The 22,312-nt window shown below is 37.2% G+C and overlaps 1 protein-coding gene across 5 annotated transcripts in view; it reads right to left on the bottom strand.

Moving 5' to 3' along the window:
- Positions 1-21,030, bottom strand: part of slc44a5b (solute carrier family 44 member 5b) — a 40,808-nt gene extending 19,778 nt beyond the window's left edge. Inside the window, exons 1-2 of one of the 5 annotated variants that reach the window (XM_048208764.1) lie at positions 4,269-4,504; positions 3,816-3,864 (exon numbers count right to left, since the gene is read on the bottom strand). In XM_048208764.1, the coding sequence (XP_048064721.1) occupies positions 3,816-3,864; positions 4,269-4,308 (89 nt within the window). In that variant the 5' untranslated portion in view covers positions 4,309-4,504. Of the gene's footprint in view, positions 1-3,815; positions 3,865-4,268; positions 4,505-20,765 lie in introns of those variants that run through there. The other 4 variants (XM_048208763.1, XM_048208761.1, XM_048208762.1 and 1 more) reach the window with 4 other exon arrangements.
- Between the last annotated feature and the right edge of the window lie 1,282 nt (positions 21,031-22,312).

Here is a 22,312-nt window from a genome sequence, read left to right as displayed (position 1 = left end):
CAAACCACAACTATTCAATCAATTCCCACCCTACATTTTTTCTTGTTCAATAAGATATTTCACTCGGTTATATGTCACAATAGGGAAGAAAATACTATCACAACTTCCGTTTTATGCCTACTTTAAGTGTATTTAGTGAATTTTAAGCTAATGAGATATCTAGAAGCTAATATAAACAATATGCTACAAGGAAGTCTGTAGAACTTAGACAAAACTTTATGTTGTGGTAATGTGTCCTAATACCACACACTCAAAAGCATGGATTACCAGTAAAATACATACATCTTCAGTCTTTTAGTACTGATTCCACTAAACCAAATCTCACTAACTCACAGTACACTTTGAGTGGACAGCTAATGTGGAGGACAGTGGAAATGAGTGATGTGTCTGATGTGTAAACTACAAACCCACAGTTCCGTCGGTATCGCCTGTAAAAGCGTTTCCTGAGCTATATTTATATTCCGCTCAACACAGACGGGGAGTGGGCGGTTCCGTCGGGCCTCTTTCACACAAAGGTGTGGATCTGACACATTACTGGGAGTCAGTGACATTTAATGCAATACAGCTTCGGTGCCATTTTTGGTGAGATTTTGTTAATGGACTGATGGAAAGCTGGCCAATTAAAAATATAAATCAGACTGTTTTCTGCGCTGCAAAAGAAAATACTTAAATTTACAAAGGATGAGGACTCGGGCTCAAATTGATATGGTAAAACTGACGCCATTGTTCCTGTTCATATCACTGTATGCAAGTGCTGAGGAAGCCTCCAGAGCTAAAATTCAGATATGGAAATTGTCGTTTAGATTCCAACACGAACTGTAAGCAGAAGAACAATCACAATAGACCTTTGCCATCTGACCAATAAGAGTAGTCTCTCAGAAAGAAGGGTTTTAGAAAAACTGAATTATTATCGAACCGTTTCAGACACTGTAGAAGTTTCAGCTTTCTGTAGGAGACTTCCAAAGCAAAATGTGGAACTTTAAAATAGCATAATAGGGGCACTTTAAAACTTCAGAAAACTTTGAATTAGGGGTATAACAGATCGTAGTTGATCCGTGATCCATACGAACCAGGACACACGGTTCAGCACGCATGTGATTCACGGAATAGTTTATCAAGTCTTGCCACTTGAAACATTCAAGCGCAAGAAGAAGAGAACTCGATTTAGTACTCATGCTCTGTTTTCTGTGCGCACACAAAGCACACAGAGCTGCGTTTCAGACAGCGTGCGAACACTGAATCGATTCTTCTTTCGCTTCTCCTTGTGCTTTAACAGACATATGAATGAGGCATTTATATAGGGGTTTTCTTATGTACTACTGTACACCCAAAGTGCTTTACAATCATATCGGGGGTCATAGACACAAAATTCTCAAAATACCCATCTCGGCAAGTATTTTAGTACACGCAGTCGGTTACGTCTTAAGTGAACGTAAACAGTTGAGAAAGAAATCGGATGTGTATCATTATATTGGATCCATGCATTAGGTCTTAAAGTGACAGCAACCTATAAATACCTGCTGCTGTCTGTGTCATTAGTGTAAATCAAACAACAAAACCCAATTTTAACAAAGATCAATCTATATTTAGTTTATACAGTGAACACTATGCAGTGTTATTTTACACTTATTACAATTCTGTACCTGAATACTACAGTTAGACCATACTTTATTTGTAACTTTTGTATATATCTATGCTTGTAATTTGTGTATTTGTTCTTATTTTATTAGTATTACTGACTGTGCACTTGTCTTTAATAAAGTAGTTTTTGCTGTGGTATCGAAGTAGGCTGTTCTTTGTGTAATAAATGGAAAGCAAAGTTACATCTGTCCTTCCCTGTCCATTTTTTTTTTTTTTTGCTGAAAAAAAAAAAAAACATCCTATCTGTGACTCAAAAAGCCATAATATAAACCAAACTGTGTGTTTTGTGATCTGTTGCACCCATACTTTCAATATAGTGCAAGGATCATATGGACTTTTATGGTGCTTTTGTAGCTAGACAGATCTGATCACTATAAACTGCTGTTGTATAGAAATATTTGTGTAAAATAAAAAGGTCACAAATTCTCCTTTTGTGCTTGAAAAAAAAAAAAAAAAAACAGTCAAAAAATAAGTCTATTAAGTCTCATGGTTATCAAACCATAAACAACTAAAAAGAATACATTTTATCATGTTATTACTGAGCCACTATAGGATAAACAACCAGGTCAGTTGTGACATTTGAATGTACCACACCTGATCACAGCAAACGTACAGTAGCAAAGCTCCACATGCTGTGCTAACCCAACAGAGCTTAAGCGTTTTACATCAGTCAACCCTAATTAGCAGTAGCCAGGCCTTACAAATACGAACTAAGAACAGGAAAACCCCATTAGAAACACGCTGAGCTGCACACTGTGATGGTCACTTTGTATTGAGAGCAACAAAAATAAACTGAAACCCATGACTTGTTGTCCAATAATAGCAGAATTACCTCACAGTCTTCTGAATCTTATTTAGCACACATGCTAATGAGACACAACAACACAAGACATATGAGCAACAGTCATTGATTTCTCTGCATCGGTGGAGTGAAAGCTGTGCTGTCCGCTATCACTGCTGAACTAACCATTGATCCACCAGCAGCTCTGGATAAGAGTGAAAAACAGGCCAGCGGAGCGACAGGTCCATGAATGAAGTCAATATTTTTATCAATAACAGACACATGCAAATCAGGGACAGACAAAAGGACAACGTATTGAGAGTGTGTGTGTGTGTTTTGGGGGCATTATTGCTACTAAATATTGCCAGAAGTTAGCTAAATATGAAAATAACCTTCCTTTGTAGATGTCTTAAAAGTAAAAATGATTCATAAAAGACTAAATAATGGCTTTATTCACTTCTATAAATACCAAAAGTTGTATTTTAAGGTTACTTTTGATGATGGGTTGTACGCTTACAGTAGTTAGAATTGGCCTATTTTAAAACAATAGGAAGTCAATACGAAGTCACCATTTAGGTATGTAAGCATTTGTTTTATGTATAAAACTGTTGTTGTAGTTGTTCTTATTTTGTCCTTTGGAAAGAAATTAAATAAATAAATATATAAATTGAAATTATATTTTTATATATATATATAACAACACTATTGTTAATTTATGTAAGTGAGGATAGCAAACTAAAATAAACTGACATATTATACCCAAAACTTCTTCATACAGTGGACTACCTGTAAAACTGATAAAAATTTGGAACCAAAAATTATTCAGACACTTTGACCTGACCACGTTTTGCTAAACTGTTATCTGACATAATAAGAGTAATTTTTTCTGACACAGTTTGTGAGATCTCTGAGATCTTGTCATATTTTATTAACATTTTTTTTAAACTATAGTGAATAAACTATTAATGAATGAAATGTTCAAGGTGTCAGAATAAATTTTGGTTTGACTGTATACATAAATACAAACATTATATACATACACACACATACACACATTATATATATATATATATATATATATACATATATATACATATATATACATACACACACACACATATATATATATATACACACACACACACACATACATATATATATATATATATATATATATATATATATATATATATATATATATATATATATATATATATATATATATACACACTTTTTATATATATAAAATAAAATACCAATATAACAATACTACTACTACTAAAAATAATAATAATAATAAGGATACGTGTACATGAAGTGACATATGAAGTGATATATGCGGCCTTAAATCGAAAATCCAAAAAGCATCAAAAGAAAGTACGATTTACTCTACCTATTGTGAACGGGTCCTCTGAATGTGGGGTCAAATTTGTGTGGCTCCCCTGTAACACAAGAACAAAGTGTCAAAATCACATTTAAATTGTGAACATAAAAATTGCAAAACCTCAAGCGCCCTCAAAAGCATTTAATATTTTTGCTATTCTCATCAGGAATCTCGAACCATGTATAGGCATGCTATGACCAGGTCAAAGAGCAAACAAATCAACTGATATCAGAACAAGCCTACATTGAAACAGTGCAAAACAATGATCATCACCGCCGTTCATGAAAACAAAGCATTCGATCAAGTAGCCTGAACAGCCCCACAATTCCTCAGGAGTGCGCCCGAGCCATAACAAAGCACAGGCAAACAAAAGCATGTACCTGCCACAGTTTAAAAAAACACATCAAATAATTTTGAGACAAAGCATTTTCCTTTGTCAAAGTATTTGCAATAAGTTCCTACCCAATTCTGCTTTGTAGTATCCTCCTTTCGGTCCAGTCATGTTCACTGTTCTCTGAGCAAAGACACTGTATGTTTATATAATGTTACTGTGTGTGTGTCACTTCCTATGAGGGCTGAGGCGATATCTTCTTGCCTTTCTGCGATCGGTTAATCATTACACACAAAGCCGTGTTTGCGAGAGGAGGTGGAGGAGAAATCAGGCTGGTGGGCGTTTGCGTCGCTTCCATCTGCCTCTCTCTCACACTATCCACTCTCTACTCCTTCACTCATTCCTTATCCTCTCTCTCTCTCGCTCACAAAGGAAACAGCACTGGTGTCTCGCGGCTCAGATTGGTAGCATCCACTGACACACCAAACACAATGAGACAACAGCATGGCAGCCACCTGCTCAAAGCTTTGCGCACACACAGACTCAGAAAGTGCTGTTTGTACATCGCCAAACATGCCATTACTTCTGATCTCAGTTTAATTAACATCCCGATGTTCTACTAACACAATTAATAGATAAAATCCTTACATTTAAATGGATAGACTGACTGTCTAAAGCAGGTTTTGACAGCACATAACAAACATGTAAGTCTGCTAGTATCAGTGACAGTAAGCTGAGTGTACAGACGTCAGGCGTCACATATGATGATGCATGCCTAGGTGGCTCGAATTGGGGATCAGACAGTGATGCCATTCTGGAAGACAAAAAAACAAAAAAAACAAAACAAAAAAAAAAAACAGCCTTAGCTGGTTTAAACTGGTCTTCAGCTGATCTGAAAAGTCCCCCAAACCCCTCTAAAACCAGCCAAAAGACCAGGCTGGGGAAACCAGCTAAGACCAGAAAACCAGCTTGGTTTAAACCGCTTGGTTGGTTAAAATTTTAGGATGTTTATGAAGGCATCAGTAGGCCAAGAGTAGAGGGAAAGACATATACTTGCAATCATTTTTATAATTGATTACTCTGACAATTATTCATTCAGTTAATTGGATAAAAAAATGTATATCTTAGTATTTCTTTCTTTTTTTTAATTCCATCAATGTGCAAAAGATTGGCTGTTTATGATAGTATGCTATATATTGTGTGGAAAATGATTTATAACGAAATGTTAAATGCACTATAAATTACATAGCTTTTCACGCTATCAATATGTATTTTTGTGCTAAAAAAAAAATTGTATTTCTTTCTAAAAATAGCCAATTTGACTAATTCAGTATTCAAATATTGAATATTTCTCCTCATGAATAGTTCCATCATATTTATTAAGAATATAAGTCCTGCTGAGTTCCAGTCAAAAGCATGTGATATTCACATTTCCCAAAACATTGACACCACCAAAAGGTTTATTAATAAATTGCATAAAGTTTTTCACACTCGATATGTAATTTCTGTGCAAAAAAACAACAGCAAAACTTTTTTCTTTCTAAAAATAGCCATATTGACTTATTCAGCATTAAAAATATGGAACATTTATCTTAATTTTCCTTATAGACATGAATGGGCAACTATGGCAACCAAGATTTGTTCTGCCCACAAGTGGGTGGGGCTTTCATGCCCACTCATTACCACTAAACAAACATTTCAGAGGAGCTTCTGATTGGTTCAGTTTGTGGCCATTTAGATGGCAAAATAATAGCTCTGTTAACACATCTCTTAGAAACTACAGAAGATCTTTCACGTTCATACAACAACCACCATTTGCAAAAACATTCTGGGCCTCTTGACCTTGGCAAAGAAGAAGAAAGAAGTACAACACACAGGATTTTGGATGAGCTCCAATAAGCAGTAGTCAGCTCCACTTCGCTTTCTCTCTATTATCATGAGGGCTGAACTACATCCTGGGCTGTTAACAATGTGAATTTAAGGAATGTCCACTCCTTCTAAACTACTGACTTAGGGATGAGGTGATATGACCAAATTGACCATATGACTATATGACCAAACTCTTATCACAATCACAATAGGAGTAATTTTATTTCATGACAACATTATCATGATGTAGTAATTTTTGAAGGAAATTAGTTTGTTACAAAAACTAATACTAGCCTACCTAAATGTACAGTAAAAAGTAAATTTAAATGCAAGTAAACAGTCCATAATAAAATAAGAACAGATAATGAAACTACAAAGCAATAAAACAAATAAATACAATAGAAAAAAAGAAAAAGGCTGCTTTTTCAGTTTTTCAGTTTAAGTAAAAGATAAGTTAAAAAACACACAAAATGAAAGTAATCAAATTGCAGTGTGTAATTGACCTTTTAAGAGCAATAAACCATGAAAATGAATTAAACTGAGTGTTTACAAACTGTTTGACGAGCACCTTTGTGAGCGCACAGAGAAAACCATCTGTCAGAACCTTGCGCGAGTACCAAATTGAATTCTCTTTCATGTTTTACTGCTTGGAAAAAAAAATGTCTAAAATGACAAGGCTTAAAAATGATACTGACACACATCCGATTTTATCCCAACTTTTTTCCTTTATTTAAAGGTGCTAAAGAGGATGTTTTGTTTTATACATTTTTGCAATATTATTTAAAACTGTCTTTACTAACAGATAAAAGACTATTTATTAGGTGCACTGAAAGGAATAATATTAATATACATCATCTGTGCACGAGGTAGGGCCTTAAAAACATCAGCCAATCGATGATCGCGTAAACGATTGGCCCTCTGGCTTGTCAATCACTGCCATGACGTTCCTTGTGCGAGACGTGCGCGGCTGCGCGCTCCAGTAACTTTCCACACTCCACAGGCGCCGCATGCAATGTTTTTGTCAGGAGACAGGAGTAACATCTGCAGATTATGAGTTACCTGCGGTGAGTCCGACATAATGAATCCACTAACACGATACAGCGAATGCCGGTGGTAAACACTCGTGTTCCAATACTCGTGCACGAGTTTTGGGAGGCGTTCCCTCGAAATGAGCCGTGAAGGAGGGGGGTTGTTCTTATGCATGCGCTCATTTCAAAAACTCACTAACAGTCTTTGGTTTCTCAGTCAACGAAAAGATCCTCTTTATCACCTTTAAGCACAATAAATTGCAAAAATTGCTTTTTGTGCTCAGAACAGTGTGAGTACCAAATTGAGTTCTCTTTCATATTCACTGCACTTGAATGGTTTAAATTTCTTGATAGTTTAAAATGACAAATCTGAAAAACGCATGCAAAGGATAAACATGCATGAAGATGCTACATTGCAACATCACAGAGATGATGATCCAACATTTCTACTGGTTGTCAAATTTATACCAATTTATCATGCTTAGCGACCACCCTTTACTTACTACAGTTACATTTACAGCCAGAGGAATGATGAGTCTGTGAGGAACTCAAAGAAGTAAACATGATTGTGAAAAGGAGAGAGTGATGGACAAAAGAGACAAAAAGAGACAATGAGAAGGAAGAAAGAGGAACAGAGAGTGAGAGAGAGAGAGAGAGAGAGAGAGAGGAATGAAGAACTGATAAGACACTGTGGCCATGCAGCAGTGGACAAACAGGTCAGGACATCACGAAAATGCCCCTGAGGTATTATGGGAAAAACAATGTCAGCATTGCTTGCCCTGTCGCAAGCTTGTTTGTAGGGCGTACCATCTGACTTTAGGTTTCAGAAGGGTGCTCATGAACGCTCTTGAAATGTATGCCCCTCACATACAAGACACAAAAATATCTCAAGAACGGATGGATGCAGCTAATTTTAGGAAAAAAGAGCTGTCTTGTAATTATCCTCAGAACTTAGAGAATAAATGAAAGCTTTCTACAAAATGTCAGCTCAAATAATTTAAGAACAAATTCTCAAATTGACTGTAACGAGAAGAGTGGCAATAAACTTGACTCAGCTAACAGGCCGTCCCCTGAGACACATCTCATATCACAGCAGCCTCAGAAAGCAGATCAACAGCTTATCTCTACTTCTCCGTCTCATTTATAATCTGTCCGACATTTAACAAACTGAGTGTTTAGTCAGTTTGAATGGCATAATTGCATCAGCTGAACTGTGACTAAGGAACAGCTGGTGTCAGTCCTTCCCAGGTAAACTAAATTACATTTACCACCAAGCGAGACAGGCACAGACAGTGACACTAATTTCAACAGTGACGACTCCTTCAGTCACAAACATCCTTCCAACCTGATTTTGTATTTTTAAAAATGAAGATTGACATATTTAAATGGTGTAATTTCATTTGTATACCTAGTACATTTGTATTCGGTTTATCCCTCTCATCCACTTCTTTATTGCTGAGACGAGAAGATGAGAATGCACTGGGACAGAAAGCAAATGTTACTCTTTAGAGAGCACAATCCAAATAGTTTTTGGCTTCATATATATAGCGGGGTACAGTAATTCCTTGAACTGCTCAGTGAAGTCTCATCTCCCTCTCTATACCTCTTCCTCTCATCCTCTACTTCCACTAAGCTTTTTTTCCATGCACACATGAGTTCACACACTGAGAGCAGTGTCTTGCAGGACTTGCTGCATAACACAAGCCTCTTTCAGTGTTTCTCCATAAGGAACAGCCTGGGAAGGCGTGCAGGTGCAGACAGTGTGAGTTTAGTCGAATGGAAACTCTGTGTGGTTACTTTTTCTTCTTCCTAGCAGAACATGGAGTTCCCACCCCATGGCATTAAGTCAGAAACAAGTCCCTGACATATGCTGCATCTCAATCATGACCTCAAATTAATTGGTTGAAAATTGTCAGTTTTAAATTAACTGCTATAAATTAAATACACAAATGGATAAATAATTAAATAAATATTTTGTGCAAATGTTACAACAAAGCTAGAGGAAAAATATGAGCAGTTGATCGATATATGGGTTTTAAGCAAATTTCATTAAATATGTAAAATTATATAATTGTTTAATTTCAGCATTGCTGTTTAAATAAAAAAAAATACCACTAACAAATCAGTAATACATTTTAACTACATTGATGTTCTATTTAAAGGGTTAAGGCCCTGATATACTTCAAACGAAGTTCTTTTTCGTTCTTCATTTAGGAGTAAAACGAAGTTCGAAATGCGTGACCAGTGATATACTGTAAACGAACATCTGACACCGCCCACACTGCTGAGAGCGACGGTTATATGAATATGTAAATATGTGTCATGCATTTTCTTCTCAGTAACAAAATAAACAACAAAAATGAGAAAACAGCAAGCATTTATTATAGAAAGCATAAGAAAAGCGTCTGATCATAACAAGATGGGTATGTTAGCACGAGCTCTGCAAATTAGCACTCCAGTCATGTCATGTCTTCATATAGCACTTTATTCAAAAGATTGCTTAAAATCAAGCAGCTTTACAGCATCAAACATGAAAAACAGTGTTAGTGCCTCATTTTGTACTATAAAGCGGCTATCCAATGTGTTCATGTTTTCACCCACGGAGCTCTTACCTCAACAAACTCAAACACACGAAATGATTCAGAGACGCGCTCCACACGAGAGAAGGCGGAGCCTCTGCGCACACCTCCTATTACGTTATCGTCACTGACCAATGGTAGTACGAAGGAGTTTTGCAGCTGGAGCAAACTTTTCCTGAAAGTTCACTTTGGCAAGCCATTTCAAACTTCCAAAAAGAACACAAAACGAACTTTGTTTTGGCCTGATTTTGTTCGAAATGACGTCACATCATTTCGTTCTTCAATTTCGTTTGAAGTATACCGGGGCCTTTAGTTCACCCAAAAATGAAAATACTGTCATTAATTACTCACCCTCATGTCGTTCCACACCCGAAAGACCTTCGTTCATCTTCGGAACAAATTAAGATATTTTTGATAAAATCCGATGGCTCAGTGAGGCCTGCATTGACAGCAAGATAATTAACAATTTCAAATGCCCAGAAAGCTAACTAAAGACGTATTTAAAACGGTTCATGTGACTACAGTGGTTCATCTTTAATGTTATGAAGCAACAAGAATATTTTTTGTGAGACAAAAAAAAAAAAAAAAAGAGACTTTATTCAACAATATCTAGTGATGGGCGATTTCAAAACACTGCTTCATGAAGCTTCAATGCTTAACGAATCTTTTGTTTCAAATCAGTGGTACAAAGCATGTATCAAACTGCCAAAGTCATGTGAACCATTGAAATTTCTTAATGTTTTGGAACACTTATGACGTAACGAAGCCTTTACTTAACGAAGATTTACTGAAATCACGTGACACTGGCAGTTTGATACACGCTCCGAACCACTGATTCGAAACAAAAGATTCATAAAGTTTCGAAGCTCGTTATTTTGTTTTTTTGGCGCACAAAAAGTATTCTCGTCGCTTCATAGCATTAAGGTTGAACCACTGTAGTCACTAGCCTGGGTGCCAGCCCGAACCCCGCCCACAACATTTTTTGGACGGGAAGTTCGGTCTGGACTCGATCCATTGTGGAGTAATTATGCTCGGCTCCCAGAAGGCCGAGCCAATCAAATTGCCAGGGCGGGCTTTAATCGATGATGGACAGGCTATCTGCGGTTACGTAACCACCCACGTCATCAAAGAGCGCTTGGGGAGTTTGATTGACAAGCGATCTAACCAATCAGAACGCCGCATCCGCCATTTTGTCCAACAAAGCAGTCAGGAGTTAGAAGATTAACATCGGTGGAGTTAAACTTGAAAAATTGTGCATATTGACGTCTTTCCGCGTTTGAAACAACATTCATTCTCATGTTCATTCATGTTTATTTGATGCTATAAATGGACTAGTAGGAAGAGATGATCGGTTAACGAGCCTCTTGAGCTGAGGCGCTACAGCAATCTGTCACGATCATGGTCACAACACATTAAAGAGCCACAAAACGGTTTTTATTGTTTGAATTTTTTTTAATAACTACACAGTTTGAAAGCTGGGACTTTGTTTAATATCATAAGTAACCTGCTCTGTCTCGTCTGTCGATGTGTTGTCAGTTTCTTCTTTGCGCTCCGCGATGTATTTTCCACGCCATCGCGTCCGTTATAGAAGATATCAACAGCGCATTAATTTTAAAAGAGGAACAGAGGACCGCGATCAAGGCATTTGTCGATGGGGAAAGATGTCTTTGCCGTCCTTCCTACAGGATTCGGCAAAAGTTTGATTTATCAGCTGGCCCCGATGGTCGCTAAGAAGAGTTCTGTTGACAACTATGCGCCGCTCAACATACGTCACTTACTCTGTAGCTCTGATTGGTTGTAGGTCTATCCAATTGAGGTCTTTCCTGGATCGGTTGAAATACGCCCCCATAATCAAAGCCCAATGGAGCAGTATCAGACTCATATTCTGACTAGAATTGAGTATGACCACGTCGGGCTACATGAACTGTTTTAAATATGTCTTTAGTAGCTTTCTGGGCATTTTAAAGTGTTAATTATCTTGCTGTCAATGCAGGCCTCACTGAGCCATTGGATTTCATCAAAAATATCTTAATTTGTGTTCCGAAGATGAACGAAGGTCTTACGGGTGTAACATGAGGGTGAGTAATAATGACAGAATTTTCATTTTTGGGTGAACTAACCCTTTAATTGTTATTGTACTATACACACAACAATAAAAATACTACTAGTACTAATAAATCAATAATACATTATCATGCATAATACATTAAATGCACTATAAAATACATAATAATACTTTCTCTGACTCAAGCTTTACTTGGATGTCATCACAGACACTGAGTGACAGACAGCGACACAGACACGCAAACCGTCAGGGACAGATGGACGGGTGAAGTGAAGAGAGTGACAGACAGAGCAGATTGGTGATGCAAGAAACTCCCCTCCCTTTAGAGTCGTGTTTTGCTGATATATGCTGGTTATCACTGGCCTATACTCAAATAAGAGGATTGGGGTTTAAACGCTTTACTTTTCAAGTGGCTGCTTCATTACTGTCTAATCAAAGAGCTGTTCTTAATTTATCACCAAACTGGTTATTCAAATGAGAGCTGTTACTTAATGACAACAGAGACAACAGTTCAGCTGTTTCTACTCTGATAATTTATTGTGTGATAATACCAACACTTAGTCACATTTCAACTTAAGTTACTTGGATGTAATTCTGGCACCTTTATGTAAAATGACAATTACTGAAGAGAAGGTGAAAGTCAGATTGGCTGTTTGTTTATTAGGCAAAATGCCTCAAAAGTACATCAAAATCTGTCACATGTATGTGGATGTTGTTCTGTTGCTCAGTCCTTATCACAAAGTAAATGTAATGCAGTGCATGTTCAAATGAGTAAAACTGCTTGCATATCTCTCAAGGACACCATCTTTAGCCTTGAGCACCAGACGGACAGCACAGACATTGACAGTGTGAGTGTGAATATGACTCCTGGATACTGTCTGAAATGTGATTCGGATCTTTACAACCAAAGGCATCGTGCTAATGGTGGGTGATATGACCTTCTATGAGCTCATGAGGCGATATGAACTCTTATATCACTATACGAGTCATTTTAATTAGCTATATGTATATATATATATATATATATATATATATATATATATATATATATATATATATATATATATATATATATATATATATATATATATATATATATATACATATATATATATATGTATGTATATTGTGATGTAGTTATTTTTGCTTTAAATAAGGTTATGAAATCAAAATGATTGATACTATTGAAATTTCATAAATTTCCTCACCAATTTCAGTATCATAAAAAACCTAATACTAGCTTAAGCTTCAAGCTTCAAGCTTACTGAAAACAAGTAAACAGTCAGTGATAAAATAAGAACAAAGAAACAAAATCACAAGCAATAGGACAAATCTACAATCCCAGATAGCAACTTTGTGTCGGCCCACATCTGGCACATGTGGAATGTTGATCTGGTCCACATGTGGCGGGAATGATGGCACTTGGGCGGGCCGTTCCTGTTTGCCATATCTGGGCCACAAGCAGGCCACAGAAATGCCACATGTCAGCCAAGAGATAATTAAACCAGAACTGGACCTTATCTGATCCACAAAATATTTATATATCATTTATAGGGTCATTTCAGCATTAACAAGCCTGCTAACAAGCAGAATCACTGAAGGAAAGAAGGAAACAGAAAAAAGAGACAAGCAGAAACACAAGAACTACAACTGACTTCAGCCACAGCCTTAGAGGAAATCAACTGAAGATAAAATACATTAAACCTCTGAAGATCTGATCAAACAACTCCACAAACAGCATTACCAGCTTCAATTATTACTAACCAGACTGACTTTATTTCCGTCATTCATCTACAACAGTTCTTATTGAGAATTACCAGATGTTTAAAGTAGTGATCGACCGATGTATCGGTTTACCGATATTTTTCCCGATATTTAAGCATTTTTCCATAATCGGGTATCGGTTTTGTAATATCGGATTCGCCGATTTACGGCGCCATCTTGCAGCCGTTTTGAGATTTCCGCCATTGCAGCCCGGGCGTCTGAGGAGATCAGTCAACAACAACTCAGTGCACAGGTAAAGTATATGTTCTACTTGGTTTGCTTTAATTAATCAACTTTATTTAACATAACAGACATGCACAAATGAGAACTGAGACATAAATTCCTGATATAGTTAATTTATGCAGCTTGTTTCTAAACAATTGAGACGAACTCATTGAGTCACGTAGTGTAATTCGTCATGTGCTGCCCCAATAAAGACGTAACTTTACATGATTTAAATAAAACAGACATGAATGAGTGCATGTTGAAAATAAAAGCGCTGAATTTAATTCTCTATCTGTTGTATTTGCTCACCATTAGTCTAGAAGAAAAAGTTCGTTCATATTGCTTAGCAACTGACGGATGATCAGGAGGCTTAAGCACGGCCACTGAATGAAACTTTTGACAAGATTATCTTGTTTAAACACCCTAGATTATATTATCATTTACTACATAACAATTATTTCGCTAATACACATAAATATAGCCTACCGCTTTATGGAAATTAATTATTTTTTATATCCATGCGTGATCGCGGTTGATTAAGTTATAGTCAAACAGCACTTTGTCAGTTGGCATTTCATGATTTAACGTTAGATTAAATTTAGATCATAAAATGCCAACTTGCAAGTGCTGTTTAACTTTATATAGTCTCGGAAAAAAAAGTTCGTTCATATTGCTCAGCACCTGAATGGGTTGTTGATCAGGAAGCCTCAAGCATGGCCACTGCATGCAATTTTTTTTTTTTGTATGCAAGGAGGGAGTGATTGTTCTAAATAAAATGGTTTGTTCAGCTCATTTGTGTTGTAATAATTGTCAAAAACAGAAGTATAACAGTAAATAAATACCGGTTCTGCATATCGGTTATCGGGTACATAAACATGCAAATAATCGGTATCGGTATCGGTTATAAAAAATCAATATCGGTCGATCACTAGTTTAAAGGTGCTACAGAGGATGTTTTGTTTTATACATTTTTGCAATATTACTTGAAACTGTCTTTACTAACTGATAAAAGACTATTTATTAGGTGCACTGAAAGGAATAATATTAATATACATCATCTGTGCACGAGGTAGGGCCTTAAAAACATCAGCCAATCGTTTACGCGATCATCGTGTAAACGATTGGCCCTCTGGCTTGTCAATCACTGCCATTACGTTCCTTGTGAGTGACGAGTGCGGCTGCACGCTCCAGTAACTTTCCACACTCCACAGGCGCCGCATGCAATGTTTTTGTCAGGAGACAGGAGTAACAACTGCAGATTATGAGTTACCTGCGGTGAGTCCGACATAATGAATCCACTAACACGACACAGCGAATGCCGGTGGTAAACACTCGTGTTCCAATATTCGTGCACGAGTTTTGGGAGACGTTCCTTTGAAATGAGCTGTGAAGGAGGGGGGTTGTTCTTACGCATGCGCTCATTTCAAAAACTCAGTAACAGTCTTTGGTTTCTCAGTCGACGAAAAGATCCTCTGTAGCACCTTTAACTCTCATGTTTGTTTCATTTAAGGTTACCATGATGGTGATTGATGTTTCCATTAGTTGGCCTCTTAACTTTTTCACATGTATATATATATAGTTGGCTTCTTTGGCTGTTGTGATGATCGTGTGTTTTTCAAACACATTTGCAGTAACAATGAGATTTGGTGTTGGCCGTTAGCTATTGATGATTTTATAATCATTGTGATGTGGCTTGAATCACTGATGTTGTTTAAATGTAAAAATTGTTTTGCGCCATTACTACATTGACATTACAAACCCTGTGTTTCTGTGACATGAGATTCAGCTGTACTGCAGAAATTGAAAAAAAAAGTAATATGAGATGACACACAAAGACATCAAGAATCAGCACATGAATCTCAACTATGGTGACAATCAAAAGGGTCATGTAGCCGCCATGCATGCTGGGTACCATAGTAGAAAACTCCCAGAATGCATCAGAGCATGGATAAATTATGCAGCTGATCTGATTGTCTGAATGTTTTTGTTTATTGTCACCGTTGTTGAGATTCATATGCTGATTATTGATATCTGTGTTTGTCACTGTATTTGCCTTTTTGTGTTCTTTTTTTTTCATCTTCAATCTAACTGATTTCTGCAATACATTCTGATCTCATGTTGCGGTAACAATTTTTATATTCAATTATTATGTTCAAGCGACGTTGGTGACGCAGACGATTTCATGATGATAATAAAATCATCAACTTCTAACTATCATCACTTGATCACACAAGTGTTCTTTGCTACTGCTAATGTGTTTGACAGTAACACTAACACAACAGCCAGAAAAAACAAATATATCTAATAATAAAAAAAAAAGTTAAGAGCCCAACTAATGGAAACACCAATCACCATCATGTTAACCTCAAATGAAACAAACATGCGTGTTAAACTTCTGTTAATTCTCAATAACAACTTCTGTAGATGAATGACAGAAATAAAGTCAGTCTGGTTAGTAATAAGTGAAGCTGGTAATGCTGTTTGTGGAGTTGTTTGATCAGATATTCAGAGGTTTAATATCTTTTATCTTCAGTTGATTTCCACTAAGGATGTGGCTGAAGTGAGTTGTACTTATGTTTCTGCTCATCTCTTTTTTTCTTTCTTCCTTTAGTGATTCTGCTTGATATGAGTATATAAATATAAATATAATAATATATAAATATTTATGAGGTTCAGATAAGGTCCAGTTCTGGTTTATTTCTTTGCTCTTGGCTGACATGTGGCATTGCTGTGGACTGCTTGTGGCCCAGATCTGGCAAACAGGAGCGGTCCGCCCAAGTGCCATCATTCCCGCCACATGTGGCCGACACAAAGTTGCAATCTGGGTGGTCATTCTTTACATGCAATAACAATAAATGGGGATTAAAGGGCACAAAATCACCATAAATATATCATAAATGTGGTCTTTATACTTTTTGCACTTTATTATTTCTAGTGTTTTGAAGCCTTGCATTGAGAAAAAGACCGGACTGACATTAATGAATGATTTCCGCCAAAGCATTGACAAAACGTTATACCTATTAACACAAAATGTGTGTTTTTTTTTTTTGAAAGTTGCATTCAAAATCAGTTTGGATCAAGACCCACAAAATATGCTTTTTGTAACTAGTCTTTCATATAGGTCCAAGTCTTTCATGCAGGCTCCATTAGCAGAACCTATACAACTTCCTAGTCATTTATAAAGGCACTGCAAAGGGAGATGACACCCATTATGAGCCATTCATCCCTTAGCGTGGCGCTTCAGTAGAATCTGTCATTGTTAATGTCCCAGGCACACAGTAGAGAGCTCATTCTGAACTATGGTGGACTATGGCATGCGCCACTGAGAGCTGCTTTGTACCACAGGCAGTGGATATGAAAGAGAATCTTCTGTGTTAAACTATTAAGAGATAACAAGAGACTATCTGGTCCCACATGAATGCACCGACTGTCCTCTCTATTAGCTACATAATTCCAGACATCTTTAATGTACTTCTTGTAGCAACCTCTGAAGCAGGAATATAATTTGGTTTCAGTCCTTAAGGGAAGATGAGGAATTGTTGAGGAACTGTTAATAAGATCCTTCCACATCCAGGGGAGGCTTCTCTACTTCTTGCTCAGAGCCTGAAAGACAAATTGGCTCAATCTTTCTTAACCAGAATTATCTGATGACAGCAAAATATTAAAGGGTTTTCCCGCAAAAGGGCATCTGAACAACAGTACTATATCCTGTTATGGCGAAGGAGAATTATGACCAGCCTGTTCCTCACACAAACCTATTGTATGACTTCAGAAGACTTGGAAAATTATGCATAAGTTATATGGATGGACAACTATTATGATACCTTTATGGTGAATGTTTTGTCAATGGGTACTGCTTCATATACTACATTTTTTCTAAACAACTGTATTTCAGAGACGAAAAAGTCATATGGGAACTATTCCTTTAAAGGTGCCAGTTTTTACAAGATGTAATATAAGTCTAAGGTGTCCCCTGAATGTGTCTGTGAAGTTTCAGCTCAAAATACCTGATAGATTTTTTTAAATTCATTTTTTTAACTGCCTATTTTGGGGCATCATTAAATATGCACCGATTCAGGCTGCGGCCCCTTTAAATCACACGCTCCCTGCCCCCGAGCTCTCGACTATAATACAGTGCATTTACAAAGTTCACACAGCTAATATAACCCTCAAATGGATCTTTACAAGATGTTCGTCATTCATACTGCATGCATGCGTCGGATCATGTGAGTATAGTATTTGGTTTGATAGTGCTCCGTGGCTAACGGGCTAATGCTACACTGTTGGAGAGATTTATAAAGAATGAAGTTGTGTTTATGCATTATACAGACTGCAAGTGTTTAAAAATGAAAATAGCGACGGCTCTTGTCTCCGTGAATACAGTAAGAAATGATGGTAACTTTAACCACATTTAACAGTACATTAGCAACATGCTAACGAAACATTTAGAAAGACAATTCACAAATATCACTAAAAATATCATGTTATCATGGATCATGTCAGTTATTATTGCTCCATCTGCCATTTTTCGCTGTTGTCCTTGCTTGCTTACCTAGTCTGATGATTCAGCTGTGCACAGATCCAGACGTTAATACTGTCTGCCCTTGTCTAATGCCTTGAACATAAGCTGGCATATGCAAATATTGGGGGCGTACATATTAATGATCCCAACTGTTACGTAACAGTCTGTGTTATTTTGAGATTCGCCTGTTTTTCTGAGGTCTTTTAAACAAATGAGATTTACATAAGAAGGAGGAAGCAATGGAGTTTGAAACTCAATGTATGTCTTTTCCATGTACTGAACTCTTGTTATTCAAATATGCCAAGGTAAATTCAATTTTTGATTCTAGGGCACCTTTAAGATAATATTGTCACATTGTTGTAGATAGATCCTAATCTTTTTAATTCATTGTACAATATAAGAAATGTCTGTTTTCACAGGAAGTACATTTGCACTGAGTTGTGTATTTAGAGTTAAAGGAAACAGAACAGAACAGAACAGAACAGCTGACCCAACCAAAGGTCAGCCAAAGCTCCGCCCCATTCAAATGCTCCACTGCCATAGACATTTTAAACCACACAGTTCAGCTTCAAATGAACTGCCTTTGTAAATCATCTCAGTACAGTATTCCCACTGCCGTGATAACAACCACACAAGAACAAAAAAACAAAAACATTCATACCAGAATTGCTTTCAATTTTGGAAAAAAAAACAGAACAAAAAACACAAGCTACCTCGAAATAACCATATGCCTCTACATCATATCTGATGGCTTTTTTCCTTGATTTGGATTTCTCTCAGACCATTTCCCAATTCTATCTGACAATAGTTGTGATTGATAGGTGACTCGTGGGAACTTAACAATACATGAGGCAAAGGCCAAAGAGCTTGACCCTGCCCAAGCGAGTCAAAGAAACAGCTGCTCCCTGCACAATTTACGTGACAAAGAAAACTTCGTTCTTTGACACTTCAACAGCACTGCCATGGTGAGCCTTCTAGGCTTTAAAAATAGAGTTTCAGATGCAGTATATCACATGATAATAATTACAACTCTATTTGGATGGTTATGCTGAATGGCTGTGGGTGTGTAGGCGTACCAGATGCATCCCTTTGGCATGATTATGCGTTATAATTAGACAGATTGCCTCTGAAAAATATTTAGTGCAGTAGTGTTAAATGGCTAGGGGGGCCTATAAGTGCTCTGCTCAAGCTCATGGGGGATTTTGAACGATTGTTTTTAGAACAATGTGAAAGGTCTCTGATGACAATGGAGGAATGTGAAGTAAATCAGACTCCAGACCGACTACATTCTCAAAGAGTTCTGGTTTACATTTAGCTGGCTTTTATATCAGTGGTTTTGGACTGCATAAATGACACCAATCATGGAGCATAACATTTGTTTACCAACTGCTGCCACTTCAGAAGTTTTATTAATCTCATAATATAGTTAATAAAGTCTCATAATAAACACATTCATATATGTGTGTATAACACACTCTTGGATTCAGACTAAAAAAAATATTAGCAACATTATGTGCAAACTACAAACAGCAACTCCAGCACGATCATAAAACGTTAATGACCCTGAGGAAAAATATCATTAGAATCACTTTCAGAACGTTTTTTTAGCTTATGAAGACAATCAGAATCCAGCCGACTTTAAAGAGCTCGAGTATTTAAAGCAGTAGAACAACTGGTCATGTGATGGCAACATGGCGGCGGTCATTAGGGGGCGACCCACTCCATGTAGGATAAAACAGATGTATAAAGCGTTGTTCACACCAAGGACAATAAAGTTTTAATGATCGTTCTAATTCTATGAGAACAGGGAAGTTCAAACACACCTATAACAATAACGACACGGAACAATATCGTTGGAATCACTTTCAGAACGATTTTTTAAGATAAAAACATTGACAGCTAATTAGAATCCAACCTACTTTAAAGCGGCAGATGACATATGCGCTTATAATAAACAGAACGTTATGGTCTGTTGGTGTGGATGCTAAAATAGTCACCTTTATCTTCATTTCATATGAGCGTAGGATAATTTGATCATATTTCTTAAAAGTGCCAATCATTTATTTATGTGTTCAACTCCCATTATTTGCAATACAGTCTCAGCTTGTTTGTGTTTTGACCCATATATAACGTTATTTTACTCCACATCGACTGGTTGTGTACTAAGATATGAGAGTAGGCTACCGTACGTAATATGGGGACTTGCACAGCACAAAAACACACACACAAAATCTCAGCAATCATCATATATGTTTTCTATTATTCAAATTCTTGCTCTTATTGGACGCTTTCCAGTTAACTTCTATGACGTAACAATTAAATCCTTTCCGAATTCCGAACCTGTGTTTTGTCTGCACATCATCCAGTTTTGCAACAACAAAGTAACTAGATCAGGATGAAAACATATCAGTGGACCTTGGATAGAGGTTCTTAAAATATGAGCTGCGAGAGAAAATAACCAAACACTTAAAATAAAGAGTCGGGTTGACACCAGCACCGCTAGGTCAGTTCTCTTTGTCACTGGTCTCACTGCAAAAACTTGATTTAAAGCGATGCACAAACTGCTGCTCTCTTACCATAGTATGAAGGAGGAATTGCACTTTTCCTTGCCATTGCACCTCCGACGAGCAGTCCTCGCGTGTCTTTTGTTTATGTGATTGCATATGAAGCTGTGGACGTGAATAGCGTCTCTAGCACTCGTCCACATATACAACGTTAATCTGTGATTTGCATGGGCCACGCAACGGCCGCGTCACTGTGTTTACAGCGCCATCAGCAGTGGGACACTGCGCACGCAGAGGCGGGCCATTGTATGAGTGACGCCTCAATTGCCCAATCGCTGAGCGCCATCGTCTGCCAAAAGCCAATCCAACCTCAGGAGGTGGGACATATCATAATACTGGTGGGAAAATAGGAGACATTGTGCAGGCACAGAAAAACACTTAAGTGAATCCATGAGAACGAAGTAAATCAGCAGAAAACAATGTGCCAGTGTTTTGACATTCTCTTGTGCTGCTCGACACAATAAGAAATTGTTCTGTAAGTATTTATGTACAGTATGAACTGTGATTGGCGGCCATGTAACTAGATATTAACAAAGGTTAGACGTCTCAAATGTTTTTGGGTTGGTTGCATTGTTTCATCTTAAAAGACTATATTTAGCCTATTTAAGATTCAAAATATATGTAAACAAACGACTAACTTTGATTTGATTGTATTACATAATTTTAACATATCAAATCTTTCAAAAATGAGATGAAATAAAACTGAAAAAAATATGAATGTCAACCACAAGCTGTGGGAATGCATGTTATTAAGTCTGCCAAGTGCCAACGTTTGCATTTCACCACCTGATGGCAGTAATGTGTTGTGATCGATGGCAATGTAAATTGATGAACATGCCTTATGGGGTGAGTAAATGATGACAGAATTTTCATTTTTGGGTGAACTAACCCTTTAATGCCTGATCTGAATCAAGCGTTTAATAAAGAAAACATACAAAATATGCAGTCCCACATAGAAGCCAACATTCTTCTCACCCTGTGCAGCGTTCCCTAAAAGTTCTCTAAAGGTGACGAAAATTCCGAACCTTTACAGAACATTAGGGATGTTCCTAAAACGTTCTCTTTTGGTAATGAAAGTGCTGCAGTTCAAGGTTCCTTATATGACTTTAGGGGAACGTTCCATTTTGGTTATTTTATGGTCACATAAGAACGTTACAAAGAGGATAATTGGGACATTAACAGAACGTTCCTACATGGTCCTCTGTTGGTCATTTAATAACTTTCCCGAAATGACATTAGGGGGACGTTCTTTTTGGGGTTTTTTATGGTCGTGCGAGAACGTTACAAAGAGGACATTTGGGAAGTTAACAGAATAGTAATAGTCCCCTAAACATTCCCAGAACGTCCTGAATGTTCCCTGAAGGTCCACCAAATAACGTCCCCCAACCCTTAAAGCTGCAGTAGGGAGTTTTTAGAAAACGTTGACTTAGCCTGAAAATTTGAACAAGCACAACTCACAGGTCACTCCCCCTTGCTCTATGCTGCGCTACAGCCCTCCCTCCACAGCTCCTCCCCCATCACAACGGAGCCTGCAGTGAACGCGCAGGCTAGTAAGCAAG

This window comes from Megalobrama amblycephala, linkage group LG12 (assembly GCF_018812025.1).
Source record: "Megalobrama amblycephala isolate DHTTF-2021 linkage group LG12, ASM1881202v1, whole genome shotgun sequence".
In the NCBI taxonomy this organism is placed as follows: domain Eukaryota; kingdom Metazoa; phylum Chordata; class Actinopteri; order Cypriniformes; family Xenocyprididae; genus Megalobrama; species Megalobrama amblycephala.
The sequence above is the reverse complement of the archived record's forward strand: the minus strand, read 5'-3'. Positions and strand labels throughout refer to the sequence as shown.